Source organism: Ctenopharyngodon idella, chromosome 5 (genome assembly GCF_019924925.1).
Source record: "Ctenopharyngodon idella isolate HZGC_01 chromosome 5, HZGC01, whole genome shotgun sequence".
Taxonomy (NCBI): Eukaryota; Metazoa; Chordata; class Actinopteri; order Cypriniformes; family Xenocyprididae; genus Ctenopharyngodon; species Ctenopharyngodon idella.
In genome coordinates, this window is record NC_067224.1 from 15,286,368 (window position 1) to 15,314,272 (window position 27,905).

The following is a 27,905-nucleotide window of genomic DNA, read 5'->3' on the forward strand; positions in this document are numbered from 1 at the left end:
TATAAAGCTCAAACGTGTCAGGATATTTATTAAAATATCTCAGATTGTGTTTATCAGAAAGAAGAAAGTCACCTAGGATGGCTTGAGGGTGAGTAAAGCTTGAGGTAATTTTCATTTGAAAGTGAACTAATCCTTTAATGTTTTTAAGTCTCTTATGCTCACCAAGGCTGCATTTATTTGATACAAAATACAGTAAAAACAGTAATATTGTGAAATGTTATTACAATTTAAAATAACCTTTTTCTATTTGAATATATTTTAAAATGTAATTTATTCCTGTGATCACAGCTGAATTTTCAGCATCATTACTCCAGTCTTCAGTGTCACATGATCCTTCAGAAATCATTCTAATATGCAGACTTGGTGCTCAAGAAACATTTTATTACCATCAAAGTTGAAAAAAGTTAATATTTTTTAAAAACTTAATATTTTTGTGGAAACCATGAAATATTTTTTTCAGGATTCTTTCATGAACAAACTTTTGCATCCAAATGGACAGCATTTATTTTAAATAGAAATCTTTTGTAACATTATACATTTTCGAAATCTTTACTGTCACTTTTGATCAATTTAATGCATACTTACTGACTAACAAATCTTACTGACCACAAACCTTTAAACCAACCTTTAGTTTGAAATATTTTGGGGTGTTCAAACCTTAATTACGAGGGTCAGACACCCTGACCCGTGAAAACTGGCACCGTGGTTGTAGTGCTAGGCTTACCGTTGGCTACATATGTGATTTTACAGAGGATGTTGTCCCTGGTGATCTTTTTGTCTCCCTCTGGTGGGCTGATTAGGGTTTGACAGATCATGGCCTACATTGATTTTGGCACGAATGCATCTAGCAGAGGGCTGGAGAAAACATGAAAAAACCTCTTAGTATTCTGATGCACAGCTTATTGTATACCTCGAATGTTGAATAACATGAGTTTATATGTTTCTGGGATTCTAGTAATAATGCCTGTGATATCAAATTGTATAATGAGTAAACATTTTAAAAGATACTTCTGCAGTCCAGGTACTTACTGGATAGCTGTCATTATCCACTGAGAAGTTGCACACCAGACAGGTGTCTGGATCATTCTCACTGGTGGAGTGAATTTTACGAATAACCGATACATAAAGCACGTCCCGCTGGGTGGCAGGCCACACTCTCTACAAAAGAGCAGTGAGGAAAATGTATCTAAAGATGTCAACACAACTGCAAAAACCACAGGATTTCAGAAACAACCACCCATAATGCAATAGTGAATGGTGCTATACCTTATGTGTCTGATGAATGATGACTGCTTTATCTGAAAGTGTCTCAACCACTTGAAAGTTTTCAACAGTTGCTGTAAAAAATGATAAGGTATACGTGTTTGTATGTTTAACCACAATATATTTTCCATCATTTATTATTGTTAACTAAAACTAAAAGTATTAAAAAGATTTTAGTTGGAATAAACTAAATAGAACTAAACTAATAAAATGACAAAAGTTACTAAAAATGTAACTAAAAATAAAAAAAGACAAAATATTACTAAAACTATAATAAAACTAACATAAAAACTAAAGGCCCTATTTACACCAGATGTGTTTTGATCGCTCAGTTCACTAGTGGACGTTGTGAATAAAAATGCAAAAGGGGTCTAAAACGTTTTGATCTTGTCCACTTGCAACGAGAGGTAGTCGAAAACACATTTGACCGGATTGCTTTCGTAGTGTCAACGCTCATGTGGTTGAATGCGTTCGAACAGCCACAAAAGACCGCCTACTGACCTAATGCGTAAACATTATGGAAAGAGTGCTAGCCAGATGGGATTTAAACTTTGTTGGCTGAAGACCCAAGTTTGGTTTGAAGAGAAAAAAAAAAAAAAAAAAAAAAAATGTACCAAGCACAATGTTCTCTCATCCTGATTTTTAACATGCGCTCACCGCGTTCGGCGTGGTCTTGTGGCTATCAGAGCAGAAACGAAAGATGCTGCTCTCCGTATGTTTTTCTGTTGTCTCCAGTCGTGTTCGTATGTAAATTGCGTGAGCTTATTTCATCCATTAGATCGAAAGATCTGAAAAAGCCCATACATAAACCCTCCCCTCGAAAGAAATCAGGACAGAAGTGGTAGAAAGTGAACAAGAAAGACAGATTAAAACACCAGGTGTTAACGAAAATGTATATCCCTGTGATCTGATCAGCCAAAGGCATCTTAATATCAGGTGTAAACGGGGCCTAAAATAACACGATGTCCTCTACGTATATATAGACATGTATATTTTAATACATACAGGGTCTTATAACCAGATGTTGAAAAACAGTGGCACATTCTCACAATATTAGATTAGAAGATCAAAAAGCCAAAATGATGAGCTGAGGTGAACATACTCTCCCAATCGTTTCGATAAGCTGTGTCCCAAAAGTAGTGGCAAACCTCGTGACCCGTGACCCCTCTGACAGAATGAGTAGCCTTGAGAGGATCCAGAACAATGCCATTCTCCTCCACCTCTCTTCTGTACACCTGCAAAAACAAATGGTGTAACAAGTTTGTTTCTTGTATCAATAATGACAGTACTACGGTAGCCGAGAGAGCTCAACGTGCTGCAACTGAAGAAAACACATGCAAGTAGAAAAAAATAAAGAATAAAGAAAACGTCTTCATCAATTTGACAACACGTGCTGCAAAGTTCACAATGCACCCAAATACAGAAACGCGCTGCAAAAGTTCACAACACATGCAAATACAGAAACGCGCTGCAAAAGTTCATAAACAATAAGCGGTCCCAGCCAGGTTCGTTGATGTCCCCATAAAACAATTTCGTTGTGGTCTATGCCAGTCCCGGAGCCAGGACAAACGACTTGGGGGGTAAAAAAAATATGATTATTATTATAATAATTTAATAATTATTATAATATATAATAATTTGTTTAATAATTTACTTGATTTTATGTCTCAAATTCCAGTCAATTATTCACTGCAGAAAGTGAAACTAAAACTGAGCAATGAGAGCTCTACTTCAACATGTTCTTATAACAGTATTTATCCTTAATTTATTTTCTTAATATTTCTCTTGTGGCCCATACGTAGTGGGGTAAAAATGAGAAGAGATGCAGGCTATTTTGTTTTAAACAAGTTGTTTTTTTAAATGAGGAGTTAGCTAATCTAACATCTCATTGCAGCTCGTCAGTTATGCGGTGATGCGCTATGAAATTATTGCGGGGCAAATGAAAATATTCATTTAATTCTGAAAGTAGCCTAATCATCATCATCATCATCATCATGATCATCGCAGAGGGGGGCTTAAGATCGCCGGGCTTGTGGTGCGAGTATTTGCTTGTGGTGCGAGTATTTGCAGCGCGTTTTTGTATTCGATTGTGTTGTGAGTATTTGCAGCGCGTTTCTGTATTTGGTAGTGTAGTAAACTTTTGCAGCTCGTTTTTGTATTGCTTGTGTTGTGAACTTTTGCAGCGCGTTTCTGTATTGGCTTGTGTTGTGAGTATTTGCAGCACATGTGTTGTCAAACTGATGAAGATGTTTTCTTTATTTGCTGGTGTTTTTTCTATTTGCGTGTGTTTTCTTCAGTTTCAGCGCGTTGAGCCGTACAGTACAGCAAAAAGACTAAGCAATTGCTTGAATGACAGCAATAATTTCACCTGGAAAGAGTTCAAATGGATAGTTCACTGAAAAACGCAAATATCCCAAACTGTAACCTGAGAAAGATTTAGATTGGTGTCAAGGTTCTTTTGCATTTTTCTTCTGTTTTGTGACTGAACCAGAAACTGCCCAGAATGAAGAAATGAGCCAAGTCAAATTAGGAAGGTTAAACCTGTGTCCATTTCCGAGTCCATTTCAGCCTCAGGTTGCAAAAGTAAAAGAGGGAATTTAAAATAAGGGAAAGTCACATTGTGAGATGTGTGAGATCTCAAGAATATAATTCAAACACAACCGTTCAAAAGTTCGGGTTACATAAAAGTTAATATACTGTATATTGTAAAATATATGCACATATGTGTGTATGTATGTATGCATGCAAGTCATATATATATATATATATATATATATATATATATATATAAATACACACACACACACACACACACACACACACAGAGAGAGAGAGAATTATAAGAAGAAAAAAAAATTAATTTTCACAAATTATAAGCTATAAAGCTTAAAAGATATTAACATTTTTTTCCACTGAAACAGGCTTCCACATAAAACAAGCTCAGTGTTGAATAAAAAAAATAAAAAAAACCCCTGCTGACTCCATTTCTCACCTTCATATCCCCTTCTTCAATGACCAGCTGCCAGTTGGCATCTCCGCCCACATCCTGTAAAGAATAAGTCATGTGACTGTGCACCATCTCCTCAACCTGTGAACAAAACAAGAGGTATGAGGTGTTGCTGAAAGTTTACAAGCAAAAATGTCTTAGTTACAAGCATTTCTTCAAGTTAAGAACAATCATACGCCTGCAGTTAATCCACACTAGTGTAGTGTCATATCTCTACCTGAGCACTGAACCTGTGCACGTCATCTGAGGCACTTATTAGGTCGACAGAGGAGGACAAGGAGGAAGTGTGACTGCGAGGCTGAACCCAAGAGACAGAAAGGGAAACAGGTCAAGGGAAAGAGAGAGAGAAAAAAATCTTATCATCACCCGGAGAATACAAAGCACACTTCCACTGTAAATCACACTTCAGCAGGAGGAACTGGAAGAACAAAGGCAGTATCGCAAATGTAAAAGCTCCAAGAATTTCACAGAGCAGATCCACCATCAGCAATGACAGAATTGCATAATCAGTCACGAAGAAGCAAATGTGCTTTGATAGAATGAGTACTTGATAGAGTGTTTGTGTGTAGGAGTGTGTGTAGTGTGGGTGAGTCAGAGTGGTCTGACTTACCTTAGTCAAGTATTTCTGAGTGCTGATGGAGGAATAGGTGTCTGGAGTGAGGGAGATCTGTCGAGATGCCCTGCTCCTTTCTGCCTGGGACTGCAAAACATATCAGCAACATTTATATAAAAACATTGGTTTTAAATGCAATTAAAGCAGCTGTAAATATGCTTTGTAGGGTTGGGAGCTGATTCCAAAAAGAATATATTCCTTGATTTTAAGGCATTGGGAATTGAGAATCAATTCCAAAAGCTGGAATCGATTCCATTAAAGAGAATCGACTTCTCTTTAAGAGATTTTAACATCAAACCAGATTTTCAATGGTGTGTTATCACTCTTTGCAGCTGTAACAGCTTCAACTCTATGGGAAGGCTTTCCTCAAGGTTTAGGAGTGTGTTTATGGGAATTTTTGACCATTCTTCTAGAAGCACATTTGTGAGGTCAGGCAGTGATGTTGGCGAGAAGGCCTGGCTCGCAGTCTCCACTCTAATTCATCCCAAAGGTGTTCTATCGGGTTGAGGTCAGGACTCTGTGCAGGCCAGTCAAGTTCCTCCACACCAAACTCGCTCATCCATGTCTTTATTAACCTTGCTTTGTGCACTGGTGCGCAGTCATGTTGGAACAGGAAGCGGCGATTTCTGCGATTGCGGCTCTTAATCGGTGGTCCTATGTCGTACAGTGAGAGAGGTTCAAAGACGGACGTTTTCCCGGTCTTGCGACCAAAGATAGCCTACGATAGTTTTCTGACAGTGTCAGAAATTCAGCATGATCAACGCACAGTGTGTTTGCTGCTACAACCTACGTCTACTGACCAGCCAATAGAAATGCAACATGAAATCAAAGCGACATGGTGCTAAAACTTCAAACTGCTTACCTCAAGCTTTTTCCCTTCTTCTTTCGCCACTTCCTTTTTATTTTCAGCACAAATAAAAACTACCAACTGCCAAAGTGTGATTCAACGTCGTGTTTTGTTTACCACTAGCGCATGCTGATGACGTTTTATTCTTCTATAAAAAACTTGGTACGTAGCCTACGAGTCAATAGGTGTCATCATCGCACAGTCTACATGCATGTCGTACCCAAGTTTAGTAGATCCATGTCGCACAGTGTAATAAAGTAATGATCTTATAGGATTGCTAAAATCGTGCAGTGTATCCCGGGCTTTAAATGGTTAAGCTCCTTAAAGTTGGTGGATTCTGACTGGCTGTCAAGCGTTTTAGTGTAGTGATTTCAATGATATCATTCCTCTGTGTCATTATTGTTGTATGTGTGCTGTGGTGTGGACTTCCCTATTCTCATAGAAACTCTGTAGTTATAGTTGGTGGAAATGTCCCTTTACTGTGGTCAAGAAATGCACACTCTGACATGAACTAAATGACTGACTGACTTAAAACAATCATAGCTCAGTTTTAACAGGATGTTTTAACATAAAAATGTGTGTTTTGTGAACCAAAAACATTGTGGAATTTGTAAGAGAAAGGCAAGTGGTAAAGGTTAGCAAAATTTTTTTAGAGCACTTTTAAGGTGACAACAGCCACAGTGCCACAGCTCTATATGTGGGAACATGTGTGCGCGAACTGCTAGGCCACTCCGACCATTTTTCTAGAGAACTGAAAATACAAATATAGTCCATTGGTACATATTTACACTTCAACAGTCATGCTGATGTGATCAAACAGTCCATTTCGTGGAAACGGAGCCATCATAACAAATGGAATGGCAGCTTATAACAAAACACAAGTCACAGTAACAGTACATAAAACAGATGGCTTAGAAAACAGCTTTTGCAAGATGATTAATTCATCTGAAATAATAATGACTGAATCATTACTTGCTCTTCGATCTGGTCATGTTTATCCAATGCAGCTTCCACAGCATCAAAGAACTCCTCTTCATTGATCAGACTGTTTGGTCCTTCCTGCACAGACACATTTAGCACATAGAGAACATTTCAGTCTGAAATGTAGGTTGCGTGTTGGGCCACAGATGGACAGGACAGTGTGAATTAAAGGTTGTTCACTTACTTCATAGTCTGGTCCTCCATAATGAGGCTTCTTCTTCAGCTCTGTCAACGCAGCTTTGTAGGCATCTTCAGCCCGTCTTCTCCTTTCAATTTCCTTTTGAGGAAACAATGTTACTCATAGTTTTACTACATCCAATATAAATCAATTAATTCAAGGAGATCTTAAAAGGGGTCATAATAATACTGTTTATAATTAATAAATAACATTTTATTTATTTTTTATAATTATAAAGTTATGGTGTTTGGAAAAGAATAATATCCTTATGACCTCACTGTGACTGAGAGGACCAAGTTTCTCATCACCCAACAGGCATCACTGACATGTAAATGTACACTACTATTCAAAGTTTGGGGTTGGTAAGATTTTTTTTTTTTTTTACGTTTCTGAAAAATGTCTCTTATGCTCTTCAGGACTTCATTTATTTGATCAAAAATAAAGTAAAACCAGTAACATTGTATTATATTATATTATATTATATTATATTTTAAAATGTATTTTATTCCTGTGATGGAAAAGCTGAATTTTCAGCCGTTAGGACGGTTTCACACCGCAAGCGCCAGCGGCTCGTGAGCGTCGCGTTAGCAGCTCGTGAGCGTGAACTTCCGCTGCAGAGACACGCAAGTATTCACACTGGAAGTGTTTGTACAGCGTCACAGCAGCGGCTCCAAGCTGCATATAAGGTGAGCATTTCTTTACAAAGACAACTATAAATTTGTTTTTATAAGTTGGTCATTTATAAACTTCATAGTCTTGAAAGTTTGTTAACATGGGGAGGTGTACAACACTCACATATAAACGTAAAACAAATAAAAATAAATAAATAAATAAATAAAAGCCTTGTGTTAACCATTGCTGCACACGAATGAGATAAGCTTTGTGTTTTACATCATCTGTCGCGTGCACACGCGAAGACAGCAAACTCGGGTTTGATTTGGGTATGCTAGAGCCTATATAGCTGTCTGTGTAATAACTAATTTAATGTTTATATATCATGTTTTCTGGCTAGTTTACTTTAGTTTTTTATAATACACCATACTTTAACTCACACTGAATAATTAAAAACAAGTTAAATATTTATATAATTTCATAAATATTTTATAAATATTTTTTAATATTAATTTTCTTTCCTGACATACTCCAATTCTTGTTAAAACACACTAGATATGCTTATTCTGTGCATTTTGAGCACTTTTTGTGTGAAATCATATTTATTTTCTCCATTAAAGGTGTACTTTCACTTACGCAGAGCAGAAGCAGCAGTGCCGCGATCGTTTCGGCGCTGGGTCTATTTTTGCTGCGCTGCTAACGCTCAATTAAAGTGAAAGTACACCTTTGATGGACAAAATAAATAAGATTTCACACAAAAAGTGCTCAAAATGCACAGAATAAGCATGTCTAGTGTGTTTTAACAAGAATTGAAGTATGTCAGGAAAGAAAATTAATATTAAAACATATTTATAGAAGATTTACTCATTTAAACTTATTCAGTTTGGATTAAAGTATGGTGTATTATAAAAAAAACTAAAGTAAACTAGCCAGAAAATATGATTATATATATATATATATATATATATATATATATATATATATATATATATATATATATATACACACATACATTCTTTTAATTATTACACAGACAGTTATATAGGCTGAAGCATATCCAAATCAAACCCGAGTTTGCTGTCTTGTAAACATGTGCACGCGGCAGATGATGTAAAACACAAAGCTTACCTCTTTCGTATGCAGCAATGGATGACACGAGGCTTTTATTTATTTATTTTTATTTATTTTACGTTTATATGTGAGTGTTGTACACCTCCCCATGTTAACAAACTTTCCAGACTATCAAGTTTATAAATGACCAACTTATAAAAACAAATTTATAGTTGTCTTTGTAAAGAAATGCTCACTTTATATGCAGCTTGGAGCCGCTGCTGTGACGCTGTACAAACGCTTCCAGTGTGAATACTCACGCGTCTCTGCAGCTGCAGTTCACGCTCACGCGCTGCTGACGTGTGCGGTGTGAAACCGGCCTTCTTCAGTGTCACATGATCCTTCAGAAATCATTCTAATATGCTGATTTGCTGCTCAAGAAACACTTCTTATCATTAGCAATGTTCAAAAACAGTTGTGCTGATTAATATACTACTTATAAAATAGTGATTAGTACTTTTTTCCAAGATTATTTGATGAATAGAAAGTTCAAAAGAACAGCATTTATTTGAAATAGAAACCTTTTGTAACATTATAAATGTCTCAACTGTCACTTTTAATCAATTTAATGCTTCCTGGCTGAAAAACAAATTAATAAATAAATAAAAAAAATCTTACTGACCCCAAACGTTTGAATGGCATTGTAGATGGTCATGCATGAATGACTTTTAGGCTTCTGATGTCAGAAAATCAAGGATTTTGGAACTAACCATTTTTGCTGCCTAGCTTCAATGAAACGTTTGGACTAGGGAAGACGTTTTAAGTTCTACAATGTATATATGTTTGCATACCATTAAGAATTTGATTTGATTCCTCATGAATCAACTCTCCTCACTTGATATGCACTCAGGACTCTTGTTGAACAAAGCTTGCTTGGAAACAAATCCCGAAAATGAATCCAAATGGAGAATCCGGAGCAGAACAAAGAAATGAGACAGGCTTTCTGACAGGTCCACTTGCAGTTTCATACTTCAGCTGAAGCAAGCACACCCATTTCAACTGTCTATCCCACGACAGATGCCATTGAAGACACCATTGTGTCTTGCCCATTTAACAAAGGGTGGAGCCCATACCATCCGCTCTCTAGACTTGCTTCAAGTGCAAACAAGCTTGAACAGCTTGCCGAAAGCCAACCTTTAAACCACTCAAACCTTTTTTCAAATAACTCAGATGAAGTAGAATCAACAATGTCTTGCACACATCAAACCTTCACTGAAAAATGTTTGTTTAGTTGGTTAACTAAGATGCTTTGGGTGTTGTAGACAAGTACTTGTTGCATAATTATGTTTAGTGAATAATAAATCAGATCTGTTCTGAAACTGACAGGTGTGGTTTTGCTAAAAGCAATGAAACACCTCTACTGCAAGATGTCACATGAGACAATTACTGACAACACCCGGCTTATATGACCGGTGATAACAACTATCAAAAGGTGGTAACGTGACTCCACTAAACCAAAACAATTAAAAGCCAATGACAGAGCTCAGGTGAATATCCAAACGCATGCACTTACATAGCATAAATGCAAGACTAAAACACGTCAAGACTAAAAACACACATGTAAAGTAACTCTTTTAAGCACTTAAAACAGAAAGTCAAATAACCAGTGAACTGGAAACAAGCACGTCAAACCTACAGTGTTGAAGCTGCTGTGCGTACACAGAGGAATCCAGTTTTCATTAGCGCTCTGAAGCGCCACCCAGTTCTTCCACGGCTTCAACACTGAAGAACTGTATGCTGTAGTCATCCTCTACAATCCAGCCGCTAACATCACAACATGCAATCTTCAGAAATGGGAAACTGGTCATTTTGCAGAAAGCTTTATGCTGCTCAAAAGGTCCACCCAGTCCTGTTGATTGACTGTAAACATAATATAAAATCACACCTACTCTAAATCTACTCTATCAGTCTATTCCAGTCGCCTGGAATTCAAGAAGCCGTTTCCTGAATGATAATATAGCGGGGGTTGGACTGTAGATGGAAAAACTGGTCAGGCAAGTGTGAGCAGAAGCTTTACACTCAGATACTAATGACGTGTGGCTTTGAAGACATGTTTCCACTTAAAGTGGACCATGTGAGGAATGCAAGGCTTCCGGAAACGAGATGTTAACCTTTTGTTTTAATGGATGTGTCTTTGTGACTCATCCAGTAATTAAGGTGTTATGTGGGAAGTGTATGGGAAAGTAAATAAAGCCCATATTTAAGCTTGTGACAAAACTGCTTGATGCTGAATGCTTCATATGTAACAAAAAGCACCTGGTGGTTTCAATACTGCAGAAAGAGTACGGTAGTCCAAAAACTAACAATACTTCCTGTAAGACTGGAATTATTCAAGAGAAAAAAACAAAAACAAAAACAAGATAATTCTGCCATTATTTATCCACCCTCATGTTGTTCTCAAACCTGCATTACTTTTTTTCTTCAGAGAAAGACAAAAGGAGATATTTTGAAGAATGTTTACTCTTTTCTTTAATAGATTAAATTGAGGACTGTTCCTTACGCAAAGCTTTCATAAGGGTTCAGAGGACTTGTAGAGGACTTCAGAGGAAATATAACACAGGAGTCGGATGGACTGTTTTGGTGGAGCTTGATAGGCCGTGGTCACTATGCTTTCGTTAAATTGAAAAAAGCAATGTGAGCATATACTACCGTTCAAAGTTTTGTGTTTGGTAAATTTTATTTAATGCTCTAATGCTCTAATGCTCATATATATATATATATATATATATATATATATATATATATATATATATATATATATATACATACACACACACACACACACACACACACACACCCCTTTGAAGGCAAAGCTGAATTTGCAAAACAGCAACCGTTACTTCAGTTTCAAAGTCACATGATCCTTCAGAAATCATTCTAATATGCTGATTTGGTGCTTAAGAAACATTTCTTATGTTTATCAATGACAATAACAGTTGTGGTGTTTAATATTTTTGTGGAAACTTTGAAACATTTTTGTTTTTCCAAAAGAACAGCATTTTTTTTTTGTAACATTATAAAATGTATTTTACTTTAGATTAAATTCATCCATTCTTGTTAAATAAAAGTAATATATACAAAATATAGTAATTCTAATTCATACATGTTTGGTGAGAAAATTATGACAGAATGTTCATTTTTGGATGAAATATCCCTTTAATTTCTGCTGCACAGTACCTTATCAAGTCGTCTCTGCCAGCTCTCCTCTCCTTTGACCAAAATGTCGATGCAGTGGGACAGTGTGGACAGGATTCCTGCTGTAGTGGCTTTAAACGTGATGGCTTCACCCTTGAAATCGATGCCTGTGGAAGCTTTGAGGCTGTCCACAGGGAATACTGAGGGAAATTTGTAAAATGAATATTAAATAGCAGCAGTACTGAAACTTAGCTCTACTTCTGAAGAAATATCAGTTGCTCAGTTAATATGTATTAGTGTCTTCTTATCAATTGTCTTCAGCCCCAGACAGAAATATGACATTTAACAACAACCATCATGGACATAATGGATTTCCACCATTATGGGAGTAAAAAGCACTTTACACTCTTTACACACTCCAAATTGATGTTACCACTAACTGTATGGCATGCAGTTTGCAGCCTACTGCATGGTGTATACTGTGTACGTTTTTTTTATGCTACTACAAATAGAGACGTATGATGAGCAAAATTATTTATTCTGTATTCAGTCAATATGAAAGAAAATCTTTGCTTGAGAATCAAACTGCATTCAGACAGGATTACGAGCCATTTGAAAATTTTCAGCAATAGATGTATTACGCACAAAGTGGATGTGCTTATAATAAAGGCGTACAAATAAAAAAATAATAATAATAAAAAAATAAATCTCACATTTTTCTTTACTGCTGTTGTTGTTGAGCAGATAATCTCCATCTGGACGTAAGGTTGGAAAATCTTCGTCATCATCGGATACTGCAAGAAAATAGCAGCCTTTTTAGCAGAGTTACAACAAATGAACAACAAAAGCAATTTTAATGTTCACTCATCCATTTAAAGGGAAGGATCACACCAAAAAAGTGTATACCACCAACATTTATTCACCCTAATGCTGTTCCAAACCCATAAGGACCTTTGTTCATCTTTGAAACACAAAGATATTTTTAATATTCTCTCATCCTTTCTGTCCATGTAACCAAAACTTTCACACATTAAAAAGTACAAAACTAGATTGTAAAATAAGTCTATATGAGTCGAGTGGTTTAATCCAAGTCTCCTGAAGACACACGATTGTTTATAGGATGAACAGATTTAATTTAGGCTTTTATTCTCATATAAAACTTATAACACACACCATAGAGCATGCAAATATGGTGAATATCAAATATTCACAGAATCAAATATAACTGAAGTTAAAGCTTGCTTGCTTGACGCATAAGAAACAACTTCATTGGTTCAAATCAAACAGGCTCTTTGAGCTTCCGTTTACCACATTTGATGAAGGATGAAGCGTTCAAGTTTTGGTTGCGTTGACTTCCAATGGAGGGACAGAAATCTCTCAAGTTTCAATAAAAACATCTTCATTTATGTTGCAAAGAACGACATGAGTAAATAATGACAATTTTCAATTTTAGGTGAACTTTCCCTATAAGTTTATTAAGCGCACAACATAAAATGGCACTCCACTAAAAACTAAAGAAGTTTGAATGGTAAGTTTTCTCCTGCCTGAAGCCAAGTTGGTCCCTCAGCAAGATAAAACTCCCTGTAACATAACCGTTTTCCTCACCTTTGTCCCTGTGAAGCTCATCTTTACTGTCAGTATCGGCGCAGTTGTCAAAGTACCTCTGCAGAGTGTCCACCTGTCTGCAGAGAATGTCTCGGAAGGTCTCCATCTCTGCTAGCTTTTCCCGCAGACTGTATCCCTTCTGTTCAACAGTTTGTAAAAGAACATTCAATTGCGATCAAAATGAAATGAAAAATGTTGCAATGTTCTGACTGTGGAGGCAGAGGCTGATTCTCACCTTGAAGGAGGAAGCGGAGGTGGTGGAGAGGCCACTGGCGGCAGAGGTGAGGGACAGTAGGGAGCCATGGCGGCGTAGACTGCTCTCAGACCCGTAGCCTGACTCAGCCTGCACACAAAACACAATTAGGTAACTTCACACTAGTTTAAAAATAACATTGAGTTGAACCATGGGGCAGTGAAGTGTCGTGGTCAAAGCTGTGCAGTGAAAATTGACAGAACTGAGCATTTCTGAGACTTGCAATGAATAAAGCAGCTGGTAGGTTAACTGCTTAAAATTGCCAGCTATCAAATGGTGAATGATATCGATGAATGATATGAATGATAATTCTGTGGCAGAAATAATGGCAGCGTTTTATTTTTAAAACAAACTTGAATGAAAGCCACATCTGATATTTTATTTAATACTGAATTACAAGCTTGAAACTTAAATATTAATTAGTTACCCAGTAGCATCAACCTAATTATTGTGGGTTTAGCTTTACCATAGTAAGATTTGTATATTTACAATTAATTGAATGAGTGCAAAAAAATTCACAGGAAAGCAGCAGGAACAGAGGTGTTCCAAAACTGTTAAAGGAATCAAATTCCTCAATCAGTTTATGAATGGATAAATGTTTAGATTGGATAAAAGAAAAACCGGTTCTCAATTCTCCAGAATCTCAACCCTACTTCCATAGTATGGAAAAAAAATAAAAAAATAAAAATCAGTCAATGGGGCTCATTATCTGTTCGGTTACTGACATTCTTCAAAATATATTCTTTTGTGTTCAGCAGAACAAAGAAATTCATACAGGTTTGGAACAACTTGAGGGTGAGTAAATGATGACAGATTTTCATTTTTGGGTGAACTATCCCTTTTTCTATTCGTCAAAAAAAGAAACTGTAAATGCAGTTCCCAGCAGAGCCTTGAAGGAATCCAGGTATATACTGAAAATGTACGTGACACATACAGTTGTGCATTGTTCTAAGAAAAGGAAAGTTCTGATTTTCTGATAATGTACACTATCAGGGACATTCACACCTGCCAACCCGCCAAATGCCAGTTGATTTCAGCAGTGGCGTGTAATGCAGTCACTCCTACTAGCCACTTTGGCGGGTTGAATTTTAGATATATCTACATTTTTTTTTAATTGTAGTCTTTTAAAAAGGCATCTGAAACTAAGTGCAATGTAGTGTTGTCAAAAATAGATTTTTCGATACATATCGATACTGAAATATCTGAAACACTTCCAATAATCATTTTCCACAGAATACTGTACACGATACCAGCTGCGCTTTCTCACTCTCTCATCTCTCCAACAGAGAGTTGACACACAAACCCGCCTCCTCTCACTCGCTCATTTCAATTGCCTTTGATGAATATTGTTAGCGTTACAGGGCTTGAATTTTGGCGTGGGATTTCACGTATTGTGCATAATTTTACTCATTCCCACAGATTTTGTGCACACACCCAAAGTACTAAATTGAGTTGCTTTTTGCGCTTAAACAGTTTTAAAAGATGTGGTGCAGTCTTTAGTTTTATCGCATCTTGAGTACCGCCCTACGATACGGTCAAGCGCATCTGAGAAATACCTATAAAAAAAAAAATTAAAAAAAACTTCAGATGGTTCAGAGCAGAGCAGCCAGGTTAGTGCTTCATTATCCATTTCAGGCCAATGTTATTGATGTGCATAGAAAATTATCATGGCTGTTAGTGAAGGATAAATTACATTACGACTGCTGGTATATTTTTATAAGGTAATCAAGTATCATACACCATGTTTTTTCTTTGAAAAGCTTGCGGGTTGTAGGCATGATTATAAAACACGTCAAGTGAGTAAGGCTCAACTCTTTTTACCATGTCCACAAACAAATTTGATGAAAAAGACTGTATTTTATCATGGCTCTGTTGCTTGAAATATGGTTCCCATAAATATATGAAAGAGTAAATGCACATGTGTTTCAAAGAAAATGTGAAGATATGCTTATAAATATGTAGATGTATGTTTTAGATGCTGCTACTGCTAAAATGTATAGGTATAGTTTTGTGATGTGATTAGTGTAAATGCATTTTTTTTTTCTAATTTTACTTATTTGTATGATTTTTCTGTTTTGTACAGATTTGTGGACCCCAGGAAGATTAGCAACCACTTTGTGGGAGCTAATGGGGATCCAAATAAACAATAAACAGTCAAATACACACAAAATAATGTCAAAATGCAGGTCTTGGTGAGTATTCACATAAACACAGTCAGTTATGTTTTAAGTGAACGTAAACAGTTGAGAAAGAAAACGCGTGTGTAACAGTATAATGGATCTGTGCGTCAGGTCTTAAAGTGACAGCAGCCTAATATACCTGCTGCCAAATTATGAGATAATATTAAAAATATCTATATGGCAGTTCTTCCCCATGGTATTGGTCATAATTGTGGCCAGTGAAAATGCTGAGTGGCTAGTAACTTTGGAAAACCACTAGCCACAGTGGCTGGTGAGCAAAAAAGTTAATGTCAAGCCTTGTACACTACCATTCAAAAGTTTGGGTTTAGTAAGATTTTTTAATATTTATATTTATATTTTTGAAATGAATAAATACTTCTATTAAGCAAGGAGGTGACAAGGATGTAAATACATTTAAAATGTTACAAAAATATTCTATTTCAAATAAATGTTATTTTTAACTTTCTATTCAAAAGTTTGGGTTTAGTAAGATTTTTTAATATTTATATTTATATTTTTGAAATTAATAAATACTTCTATTAAGCAAGGAGGTGACAAGGAGGTAAATACATTTAAAATGTTACAAAAATATTCTATTTCAAATAAATGTTATTTTTAACTTTCTATTCAAAGAATTCTGGAAAAAAAAGGTTAAAATATTAAACAGCATAACTGTTTTCAATTGAAAATTCAGCTTTGCCATCACAGGAATAAATTCCACTTTAAAATATCCTAAAACAGAAAATAGCTATTGTACATTGTAATAATATATCAAATAAATGCAGCATAACAGACCTCATTTCAAAAACTGACCCCAAACCTTTGATGATAGTGTAAAAAGCCATGTTAAGTGCAATCGGTACTCACATGCAACTCCTTTATTTGGTCAGAAGACACTGTACCTGACTGTAAAAGCCTTTGTTTCAGTCCTTTCATGGGTGCACTGTAAAACTGCTGACACTTGGCTTGTGGAAGATTTAATTTTATAAAGTGCTTTAACTAATAGCCAATGACAGAGTGGGAGGTTGTTAAATGAAAATACTAATATATGGATCATCCTTAAAAAAACTGAAACAAAAACATATTTTAGAAAAAGCTGGAATAACCTGCTTCAGTCCTGCTTCATCCCAATCAATGAATGATGGAAGTGATTACTGCAATTGAATTCCCCAGCAAAATCATGTCACTGGTCATGAATACATGATGAACGATTGAGTACGAGTGCTGGATGTTGAAAAGTAAATGACATAAGTTAAAATGCTAATGTGCTAACGCCCACCATTTGCCCATTCCAGCAGCCAAAGCAGGACAAGGCACTGCTGCAGTCCTGAGTACTTGGCCCCAGCATGACCACTACTCTTTCCAGGCGCTCCCAAAAGTGCTCCTTCTCGAGGGGGTCACAGAATTCCCAGTTCTTTCTCCAGACACTCCAAGAAATCCCAGTTCTCTATCTGGACACTCCAAGAATTCCAAATTTTCTCTCCGTACAGAATTTTCAGTTTTCCCTCTGACACTCCAAGAATTCCCAGTTCTCTTGCTGGACACTCCCAGAATTCCCAATGCACTGACTGCAGACTATTCACCAGCACATGGTCAAGCAGCAACGAAGGTTCGCAATGATGTGAAGAAATTATGTGAGGTGGGTTTTTTGAGGCAGTATAAAATCAGAGAGATTGTGGGTGGGTCTGCAAAGCATGTGGAGGAGAATGAGAGAGAAAGAGAGCGAGATAGATGGCAAACCATACAAACACTGAAACTCCCAGAGCTGCCGCACATGCAACACTCACCTAACTGCAATAAAATCAACATAAATTATCCAGAATTCCTGCCGTCATTTTGGCGCATCTAATCCAGCAGCATGTAAGTGAATGCATGAGCGTGCGTGTTTAAGAAGGAGACCTCAGATCCTGCTGGGCGTGTGCTCTCGTCTCTGTCTCTTGTGCTGTACTCCTCATCTCAGCGCTCATCTTAAAGTGGATCAATGCATTTAAGAACTGCACCAACACCTAAAACATCCAATCAAGCCCCTTTATTTTGGTTCAGAGGTCTTCTTGCTGTGGCTTTCATTGCAGCCTCTTCATGCGACTGAATATACTCATGAATTATACATGCAGCTGGACGATTGCGAGCGTAAAATGCCCATCCACCCCAGCCTGCATCACCCACGCACACATACACACACAAGCTCACCTCGACGAATGGAGATTCGCGATAAACAACGCTGACCTAAGTGCCAACAGCCTCTCTACTGCACTCTTATGTTGGGGGATTGGTGATTCAAATAACATTAGATTTGAAGCCACATGGAGCAGAAATAAGAGGCAGGTTGAAACAACAGACTCATCAGGTCAGTTTGTCTTTAGATAAGAGATTTTGGGGAGATAGATGGACATGAGTAAAGCTTTAAATATATTTTATGTGGTACCAACTATAAGCATACCACATACAATTATGGGACTGTATAACAGTCATGCAGAAATGTAGAACTGAATAAACCTTTGCACTGCACTGACAAAACCTTTGACACACTAATTCGCTGTAGTAAATCAATTGAAGAACTCTTATTAACCAATGCCGTAGCGGACAGGCACGCAGGGCACACACTGCAGGGGTGCCCCACAATGCACCCTCAGTTGATAATGTAATAATATCGTTTTGGCGAAACAGATTTGGCAAATGCTCAGAGCAAGCTAAGCATTCTGGAGAACTTCAAATGTTTCCATTTATAACGTGTTTTTGCAGCAGTGAGCAATGTAGCCAATTACAGACATATCTGTTGATCTCTTGAACGTAATGGCCAATCAGAGGTATTTAAGTTAGAATCCACTCACCACTCGAAACACAGGAGTTTTTGTTCAGTGCTGAGTTCTGGACGCTCACGAATCCTCTCATTACCAAACAAAGTATAGACATGCTGTAAATAAGAGATTCATTGTGCAGTGTAGACAGCATCATTGATTATAATGGAACTTTGTGAGATTGCAATGAACTGAGATAAGAGACAGTTTTTTGGTGATTATAAAGAGCGCTGTTTGCATAATCCACTGACTAAAAGTTTTGTTCTTCATGCTGCTATGAGGACCGATAGCCTCATCTGCATATAAATGCGGGATTCACTCCCGAAATTGCAATAATTGACAGTGATAAACATAGCACGGGACAAAAATATGACATGTCAAAATAGATACGCAATTACGCATAAAGCAATGTAAATGCACACTAATAGATTAATGGAAAAATATTTGAATCAAAATATTTTTTAAATTCTATTTAAATTTTTCATGAAAGTAATGACTTGTAACTAATATCACACCCCTCCACTTGTGGTTCACGGATTTGCGCTAGGCCACTGTTGGGAACATGAGGTTTTTAAGTAATTGTACTATTATGTTTCATAATGAATTTTTTATTTTACTATTTTTGTTTTACATTTTTGTTGCAGGAAGACGAGTGAACCAGAAAACCAGAAACAATTTCCATACAATAGAAGTGATTAGAGACTGGGCAGTCTAAAAACAAAGTAAATAAATGTGGTCCATATAAGTCATCCGACATATCCGATATATTCTAAAGCCCTATTCGGATGATAATTGTTTCTCATGTGGACATCTGTAAAAATAAATTTGCATGACACCTCAGTGATAAAACTCATGCATTCGGATGGCATTTTATTTACAGTGGAGGAGCAAGTTCTGTTATCCTACGAACCCGGAAACACGCTGCTCACATGGTCAGTCTGATGGTCGTCAGCTGTAAATAAAATGTCATATGCTTGGAATACGAATAAATTATTATTTAATAATAGGAAAATAATGTCCTAGTTATTATTTGATTATTTAAATCTCCCATTTAAAAATAGGAAAATAGACATGCTATAGTTGAAATGGTTTTCTGTCTTATATTTTTAATGTATATAATTGTTCATAATACATATTTTAAAATTGTTTTGCATACCTGTTCTCTTTCTGATATAATAATGACCCATTTCAAATGTTTGTGTGCTTTTCTCCTCTTTCTTCTTTTTGTTCTTAACAGCTCCCACTCACTGCAGTGGAGCGGTGATGCAATATTGTTCTTGTAAATACTTTCCATCATTTTAGTAATGAAAGTGGTAACACTTTACAATAAGGTTCATTAGTTAAACATTAGTTAATGTATTAAATGTATTGCTCGTGGTTAGTTGTTACTGTATTTACTAATCTTCGTTAACATTAGTTAATGAAAATACAGTTGTTCATTGTTTGCTCATATTAGTTCACAGTGCATTAACTAATATTAACAAGATTTTAATAATGTATTAGTAAATGTTGAAATGAACATTAACAAAGATTAATAAATGCTCTATAAGTGCAGTTCATTATTATTTCATGTTAACTAATGTAGTTAACGAATGTTAACTAATGAACCTTATTGTAAAGTGTTACCATGAAAGTGTACATCTTTAAAATGCAAATCAGATTGGATTCATTCCAAATGATGAAAATTAGTGCATCTAAACATAACATAGCTATTGAAAATTTTCCATAGCACAATGTGTCCAAGTCTGAAAGTGTGCAATGTGCATGAGATTTGAGAACCAGGATGAAGGGGGAAAATACTCAAGCAAACAATAACAAAATTCGGTTAGGTCCTTCATAGGACTTGTATTGTAGTGCACAATTCAAATGGACCACTTTTATAGTTTTATGGTGCTTTTTATGACATTTTTGGAACTTGCCAGCCACAGTTCCCACCCTCTTTTATTTTATGGAAAAGAACAGCAAGGACATTCTGCCAATCATATCCAATTGTGTGCAACCAAAGTAAGAAAAACATAAGTTTGGGAAAAGAGTTTGAATAAATGATGACTCCTTTCATTTTCATTTCTGAGTGAATGATTCTATCTTTCAAGAGAACAGAAAGGCTCCTGTCTGGAGTGGTAAAACAGATTTTTAGTCACATGACAAAACTGCTATAGCACTCTTCACCAGCAGATGGCAGAAGTGTCTGTGAGTGTAAAACTGTCAGAGAACATTTGTATTATTAAGTATTTCTACTGCATTTGTTTAGTAATATTACAATGTTCCAAAAAGGTCATTTAACAACTAAACTCACTGCTGAGTTCTCACAACTCCACAAAGCTTCAGTTTATGCCTTTATGACCTTCAAAACAAGCAAAGAACTTAACATTGTTTCTCTCACAGACTCTTCTCAACACACAAAAGTCAAACATAAAACATTATGATACTTCAAGAAATGTATCTGCTAAATAGCTGCCTGAAAACGCAACTGTACACACACACACACACCCTTTCCTGGATCCAAACACCAGCTGTGTAGAAACAGCTCCACTCCTTTTGAGTTCAGCTCTACTCGCACATGTGAGAGCCATTCAAATCAGCACATTCCTCAGGACCCTGCCTTTGTAAATCTCTCTCAAGACATAATACGTCACCACAAACCAATGCCAGACACAATAAATATTATGTTTCTCCTCATGCAAAAGAAGCCAACATGTCACTCAGATAGATGAGCTAAAATTTTCCAAGACAATCCCATTCCCTGGCAAAAAAAGTATGTATATTAAAAAAAAAAAAGCAATACAGTATGTCAAATTAGTCATGACACAGTAAGCAAACAATATGCACTAAGAAATTTTCAATGTTCAACAAATGTTCAACAAGACAAGTAAATTATTTTCGCAGTTGCTGTAAGTAGTCGGTCAAAGGACAATGCCAACATGGCAGGTGCAGTACGTACAGGGATGCATTACTACGGTCAAAGGCACATAAGAGTGTATGTGATAAAGAAGAGAAAATCTAGATTAAATAAACACGCCAAGTTCTTAGAAATGTATTCTTGTCAATCATTTCCAAATACATATTTAAAAATGTATATTTATAAATAAACAACATAACATTTGAGGAGTCACAGCACACAACATCTTTTATCAACTTGAACTAACCTTGCCTTTTCATAAACAGGTCAAATTGTCTGGTATTTTAAGACACCTATTGACCTTGACACACAGTCATGAGGTTCTGCAGGGTCCTTTTTATGATATAATTTCCTGTTTTATTTTTTTCAGCATGTTTTTACAAATTGGAGTGAAGCAGTTTTAAAAAAAAAACATTTTTTCCCCCTAAGAAATAGTAATAAAGGATTATGATAAACTACTTTCTTTCTTTCATTATTTTGAGGGTTTTTTCATTACCGTATCAGGACACTTGTAACACCCCTAACATTTTGGATGATATGACAAAAAAAAAAAAAAAAAAAAAAACAGTCTTTGCATTGCCTTTCTTGTGATCCTAACATTAAGAAAGCATGGGTGAACTTTATTTTTAACAAAGTTCCAGTCAGATCAAGTCAGTAAGACACTGTTCGCTTGTTTGCTTCATTTACTGCGGATTTGTTTTAAACAAAACAGTTTGATGCAGGCTTTTCAGAAAGACTGAAAATAAGTGCCAACTGGATCTGACAGTAATGTCGCAACACACAAGTGTGAATAACAGCGTTTCTACCATGTGTCACTATTGCTTTGTCTTATACAGATCATTTGGTATGTACTGAGTATTTATATTGCAGCGCCGCAGTCAAACTGAATAGTTATGATAGTTGTGATTTGCTGTACTTTCCTTTTTTCTGCATTTATGGGGTTAATGCGTTGGATTATCATCAGAGAACGCTACTTTTGTTATTGTTTTGATCTTCTAAGCCATTCACTGTATTATAGCAGTGGACATTTACTTCCAAGTCTTGAATGTGGCAAAAAATAAGTATCACGTCATTTATCTACTACACACCTGCAAATCTAAAGAACACAACAAAGATAAAAAAGTCCTTAATACTAAACTATGAAAAATACACAGGTTTGCATGATTTACACAATTGAATCCCCTAAGAAGTAACTCACTGTGTACTCAAATGACAGCACAAGGAAATGATAGCCAAAAAAGAAAAAAGAAAAAAAAGAAAAGCATGCAGGACACATTCCACTGCACCATGCCTCCAACACCCTCGTTTCCCCAACAAAGGAAATAAAACACCTATTCAGGTTCTGCAACACAAACATGATCACTCACTATCAGAAAGACATTGGAGCTAGAGCAGTTTATCTTGCTGCTTCTGAGGGACTCACCTTGTGAAGTTCGATGGTATCGATCCACTGCTGCCGGAGCAAAGGATGTTCAGCCCTCAGGTACCAGATGCTGTCGTTCACACTGATGTCAAACCGGCATTCATCAAACTCATGAGGCTGAAAGAGAAAGCATCAAAAACAAGAACAGATCATAACAATGAACATGTTGGAAAATGGATTAAACAAGGGTCATAAACTTTCCATTCTCTCTGCCATTATGTTTTTGGAGCACCTTTTCCTGCTGTTCCTGATAAACAAGTCCCTGCCACCACATCATAGATTTGCATTTACTGAATAGGTCAGTAGACTGCAAACATTTTCAGATGGCAGACCACTTTAACAGTAAAACAAAACCCGCAGACCCCCTAAATCTAGGGGAAACCACTAGCTAGCTTTAAGTAGTGCACAAATTGTCCATAAACCATAACTTACATCTTTACCAATCCATACTTTTGCCAGACTGTCATTTCTTTCTTACTTAGTTGCTTAATTTTATCTAATGAACCTAAATGAGCAAACAATTCAAGGTTCAATTGCTAAGAAGTTGCACTGAACACGTACACACGACATTTGACTGTCAGACAACTGAAACACTTTAGTACAAATTAATAACAATCAGTTGTTGATAAATCAACAGATTAATTAAATGCTAGTTTTGGTCAATTATTTGAAACTATAATTACTTAAAGGTGCAATAGGTGATTTTCTACAGAATTTTTTTTGTTATGCTGGTTGAAAGTCTCCTCATATCCTGATAGCAATCAGTATGTTAAGCGGTCTAAATGTATTTTTATAAATATATATCGTCTGTGGAAGGCGTAGAACCATAAAATATTCATTCAAACATTGCATTCGGTCCAAACAAAATGATGAGTTCCCTGTCGGTCATTGTGTGTTTACAGTCCACTTCGCAGCCTGTTCACGCAGACATCATATACTTCATCAGTGCATTTCTTGTGATAGTGAGAATGGCAGGTAAACAGCAACAACCTAATTTTCCTCCTGAACCGACAACAAGTGGCACTGGAAAAGGATCTACGAAAAAAAAGACAGTCTTAGAAAAAGCTACGATGAAAAAACGTCTGGTCCAGAAAAGAGCTAAAATGATGCGACGGTTGCAATATTTCTTTTGGACAGGTAGGTACATGGTATGATTCGATTTTGATGTGTTTTGATAGTAACGCATACTGTAGCTTATGTAGTTTGTGTACATTTACGAATTAGTTCAACGACAGCAGCACCCAGTGTCTAATCGGGAACTATTTTTATGTATTTAAAGTTACTCAATGTACTGTAAAGTTTTCTCAACGATGAATGACAAATCCAGTGATGTTGTCTCTGGTTATCTCGCTTCTGGTCTGCGCGCGTTCATGTGTTTTGGAGGAGGTGTGGCTTTGGACGGCGATTTGCAGGGAGGGTGGGATCGTATGCTTTCAATGCTAGCAGGCTAAAGTTAACATTTCCCAGATCACCTACTGCACCTTTAAAGTAGTTGTTTTACTTTATGATTAGTTTATAAAATCTAAAAAAAAAAAAAAAAAAATGATAATAAATGAAACAAATGTTTAATTATATATTCTTATAAATATGCAGTTTACCCCAAAACAATTTAGGATATGCACAATTTTAAATAAAAGAATGTGAGACAATTGTTGGAACACCATTGTTTAAACAGGTAAAACCAACAAAAACTTAAGTGTATTTAAAAAAAAAAAAAAAAAAAAAAAAAATTATCTGCCTTAAAGTCCCCTATTATGCTATTTTAAAGGTTACTAATTTTGTTTTAAAGGTCTCTTACAATTTACATGCATCCAAGGTTTAAAAAAAAAAAAAAAAAAAAAAAAATTCATAATATACATTTGCAGCATCATCTCTAAAATGGTTCGATAAAGGGATCAGTTTTTCTAAATCCCTCATTTCCGAGAGCATACTCTGCTCTGATTGGTCAGATGGCCCAGTCTGTTTGATTGGTGTACCGCTTATACAGAGTGTATTGGAAATGAAACGCCATTACTATATTTTCAGCTCTGGAGGCTTCCTCAGCACTTGTATACTCAGATATACAAACAGTAATGTTGGCGTCGGTTTTACAGATTCAATTCGAGTCTGAGTCCTCATCCTTTGGAAGTGCATGCAAAGTGGATTTGCTTTTGCAGCGCAGAAAACGGCGTCTTCTCAACAACACAAGCCAAACTCAACAACACAAGGCGCCAGTTCCGTTTTTTCCGTAATTTTAATAGGGAAGGTGTAGGACATACAGCGTAAGCTTTTTGAAGAATAAGGAAGGCGGTCTGGCAGAAGCACTTGCGAGGCGATCATTTGTGTTTATAAAGCGTATACATTTTTATTTGTTTTTTTTTAGAAAATGGCCGATCGTTTCGCTAGATAAGACCCTTATTCCTCATCTGGTATTGTTTAAAGCCCTTTGAAGCTGCACTGAAACTGTAATTTTGACCTTCAACCGTTTGGGGCCAATTGAAGTCCAATATAAGGAGAATAATCCTGCAATGTTTTAATCAAAAACCTTAATTTCTTTTCGACTGAAGAAAGGAGGACATGGACATCTTGGATGACATGGGGGTGAGTAAATTATCAGGAAATTTTTATTTGAAAGTGAACTAATCCTTTAAAGGTATTATCCAAAAAAAAGCAAAATAAGGGCTAAAACTATAATTTAACTATAATTTCATGCATTTTACAGTGGACATACTTTGTAGTAAGTGTTTTCTGCAGGGGTAGTGGGCATGAAGTCTTTGGGACACACACAGATTTTGTAGAACAGCTCTTATCAGAGACAAAGCAGATCCAGCCCAGAGCAGGGCTGCTGAATTCAATCAGTGTTTGAGTAACATCTGTTATCATCAGATCATCTCGGTTTTCTCCTCCTACAAAACGCAATGAAATCAACCTGAACACAGACATTCCAGAGGGGACTCTGGGACCAGACAGGCTTCAAAGTGGGTCTTCAAACCGGATTCATGCAGCCAGAAAATCAAAACTGGATTCTACAACAATCTTTTGAGATCTTGATCTACATCCAAACAACCCGTGACCTTTAACGATGGGCCTTTAGACAAGTTCACTTTTTCAGACCAAAGAACACCCCCTAATAAACACCATAAAGACATATGGGCCATGAGCATTGTGAATCTAAGAGCAGTACTTTTCAAGCAGGTTCTCTCCATTTTTATTGGAACAGTCAAAGTGAGAACTGCTCCCAGATCACCCTTTTCACAATGAGATATGTGATATGCACCATCCGTCACAGGACGTTCCTGTGGTTCTGCTCACCCTGTTCTAATCCTCAGGACTACTTCAGTTCACTCAATACCAGAACAATGTAGCAATAGTGCACCAACCTAAAGACATACAATGCAGCTTTGTTGGACATTTCCTTGTAGTCTTACTGCCAAGACTTCTGCCCTTGAACCACCTCCACAACATGCAAAAGTCCAGCTCACAGACATACAGTGCAGCAATATAAATTAAAATAACTATTCTTTTTTAATTTAAACAAGATTGGGATGATGGCTAATTAATTTTGACTCCAAGTTTACTTGAGTTTTGTGGGAATACATTAAATAAATAGCTTTGAGCAGAAAACATGATCTTTCTGACAACAAACAATTGAAATTCATCTCTTTGCACAGAAAATAACCTCTGATAAGTAAAATCACATATCCAAAGCAGCTTCATAGTAATAAACAGGAAAATAAGTGTTAATGTTACAAAGTTCATCAATTATGAAATGACTTTAATGTCAGCCATTTGGCAGCTCTACAGAATACAGAATAGTGTCATTATTCAGCCCAAGTGAGTTCAATGTTAATTCAATTTAGTTCAATAACAGTGTCAATGTTGAAAAGTTATTCAATTATGAAACAACTTCAAAAGCAGTAAAATTATTGCAGTTATATTTGAGATCACCGCAACAATTGTGCAGTTTAAGTCTTGCAGGATGTTTAGTATGGATCACACTAGGATGTGTCTGTTCAAAGTAAGCAGAGAAGTACCCTTGTACTCAACCTCATGTTCTGCTTTGTCCACCTGAAACAATCAGGCTGTTCAAGAGAAACCCCCAAAACAAGTGCGACTACTTCCCATGGCAATAGCAGATGGATTAACACTGCATGACATACAGGAAGCATTACTGCTCAAACATTTTCACACTGTAGTATACATATCAGCTCTTTGCAATTCATATCACTGTGAAGTCAAGATAAGCCTTTGATAATCATACAGATAAACATAACAGATTAGCCTCACCGTGATGACAGCCTTGCTGAGACAGATGGACCCTCTACAGCCGTACTCCTTCTCATCTGCTGACCTGTAGTAACTGAGAATATTGCCCTTCAGCGCAATCCAGCGGTCCTGCCATCCATGAATGTAGTTAGTCCACTGGAGACAAACAAAAAGTTTATCATACTTGATATCACATGGCTTATTGTTATCATTGCATGACTCCACATACTTGCAACATAAAGATTAAACTTCCCTGAAGGTTCAAGGCTTCAAAGTTCAGCAGGAGACTTTCAGTATTGGGGAAAATGACTTTTAAACGTAATGCATTACAATATTGCGTTACTCCATAAGAAAAGTAACGAATTGTGTTAGTTACTTTTTATTGAAAGTAATCCATTACATTACGTTTGTGTTACATTTTCTCACCTTGGCTGGGCTTGCTTGTTTGTTTTTAATAACAACAACGACGACAAAAAAAGTATAATTTTGGCAAATGTAAAGGCCCCTTCACACCAAAAGTGAAATAAATAAGCCTCAGGCTGAAGGAAACGCAAATTCACACCTGTGCAGTAGAGAGAAGCTAAAACAAACCTTTCAAACAAACAAACAAACAAACCAACCAACCAACCATTCCTGCATCAGAAGAATCGGACACAGGGGAAGAAAGTTCACCACTCTTACTTTGGCAGTAATAAAAACAAACAAACAAACAAACAAACAAACAAACCATAAACAAATGTGATGTTTATCTAAAGT

At 36.4% G+C, this 27,905-nt stretch overlaps 1 protein-coding gene across 1 annotated transcript in view; it reads right to left on the minus strand.

The window, feature by feature from the left end:
• Positions 1-27,905, minus strand: part of cert1a (ceramide transporter 1a) — a 32,890-nt gene that overhangs the window by 3,213 nt on the left and 1,772 nt on the right. The window contains 16 exon segments of the mRNA XM_051892840.1: positions 725-818; positions 820-855; positions 1,030-1,158; positions 1,267-1,337; positions 2,366-2,498; positions 4,256-4,351; positions 4,488-4,568; positions 4,881-4,970; positions 6,703-6,789; positions 6,896-6,988; positions 11,789-11,946; positions 12,460-12,540; positions 13,352-13,490; positions 13,587-13,694; positions 22,905-23,021; positions 27,171-27,305. Coding sequence (XP_051748800.1) covers positions 725-818; positions 820-855; positions 1,030-1,158; positions 1,267-1,337; positions 2,366-2,498; positions 4,256-4,351; positions 4,488-4,568; positions 4,881-4,970; positions 6,703-6,789; positions 6,896-6,988; positions 11,789-11,946; positions 12,460-12,540; positions 13,352-13,490; positions 13,587-13,694; positions 22,905-23,021; positions 27,171-27,305 — 1,648 coding nt within the window.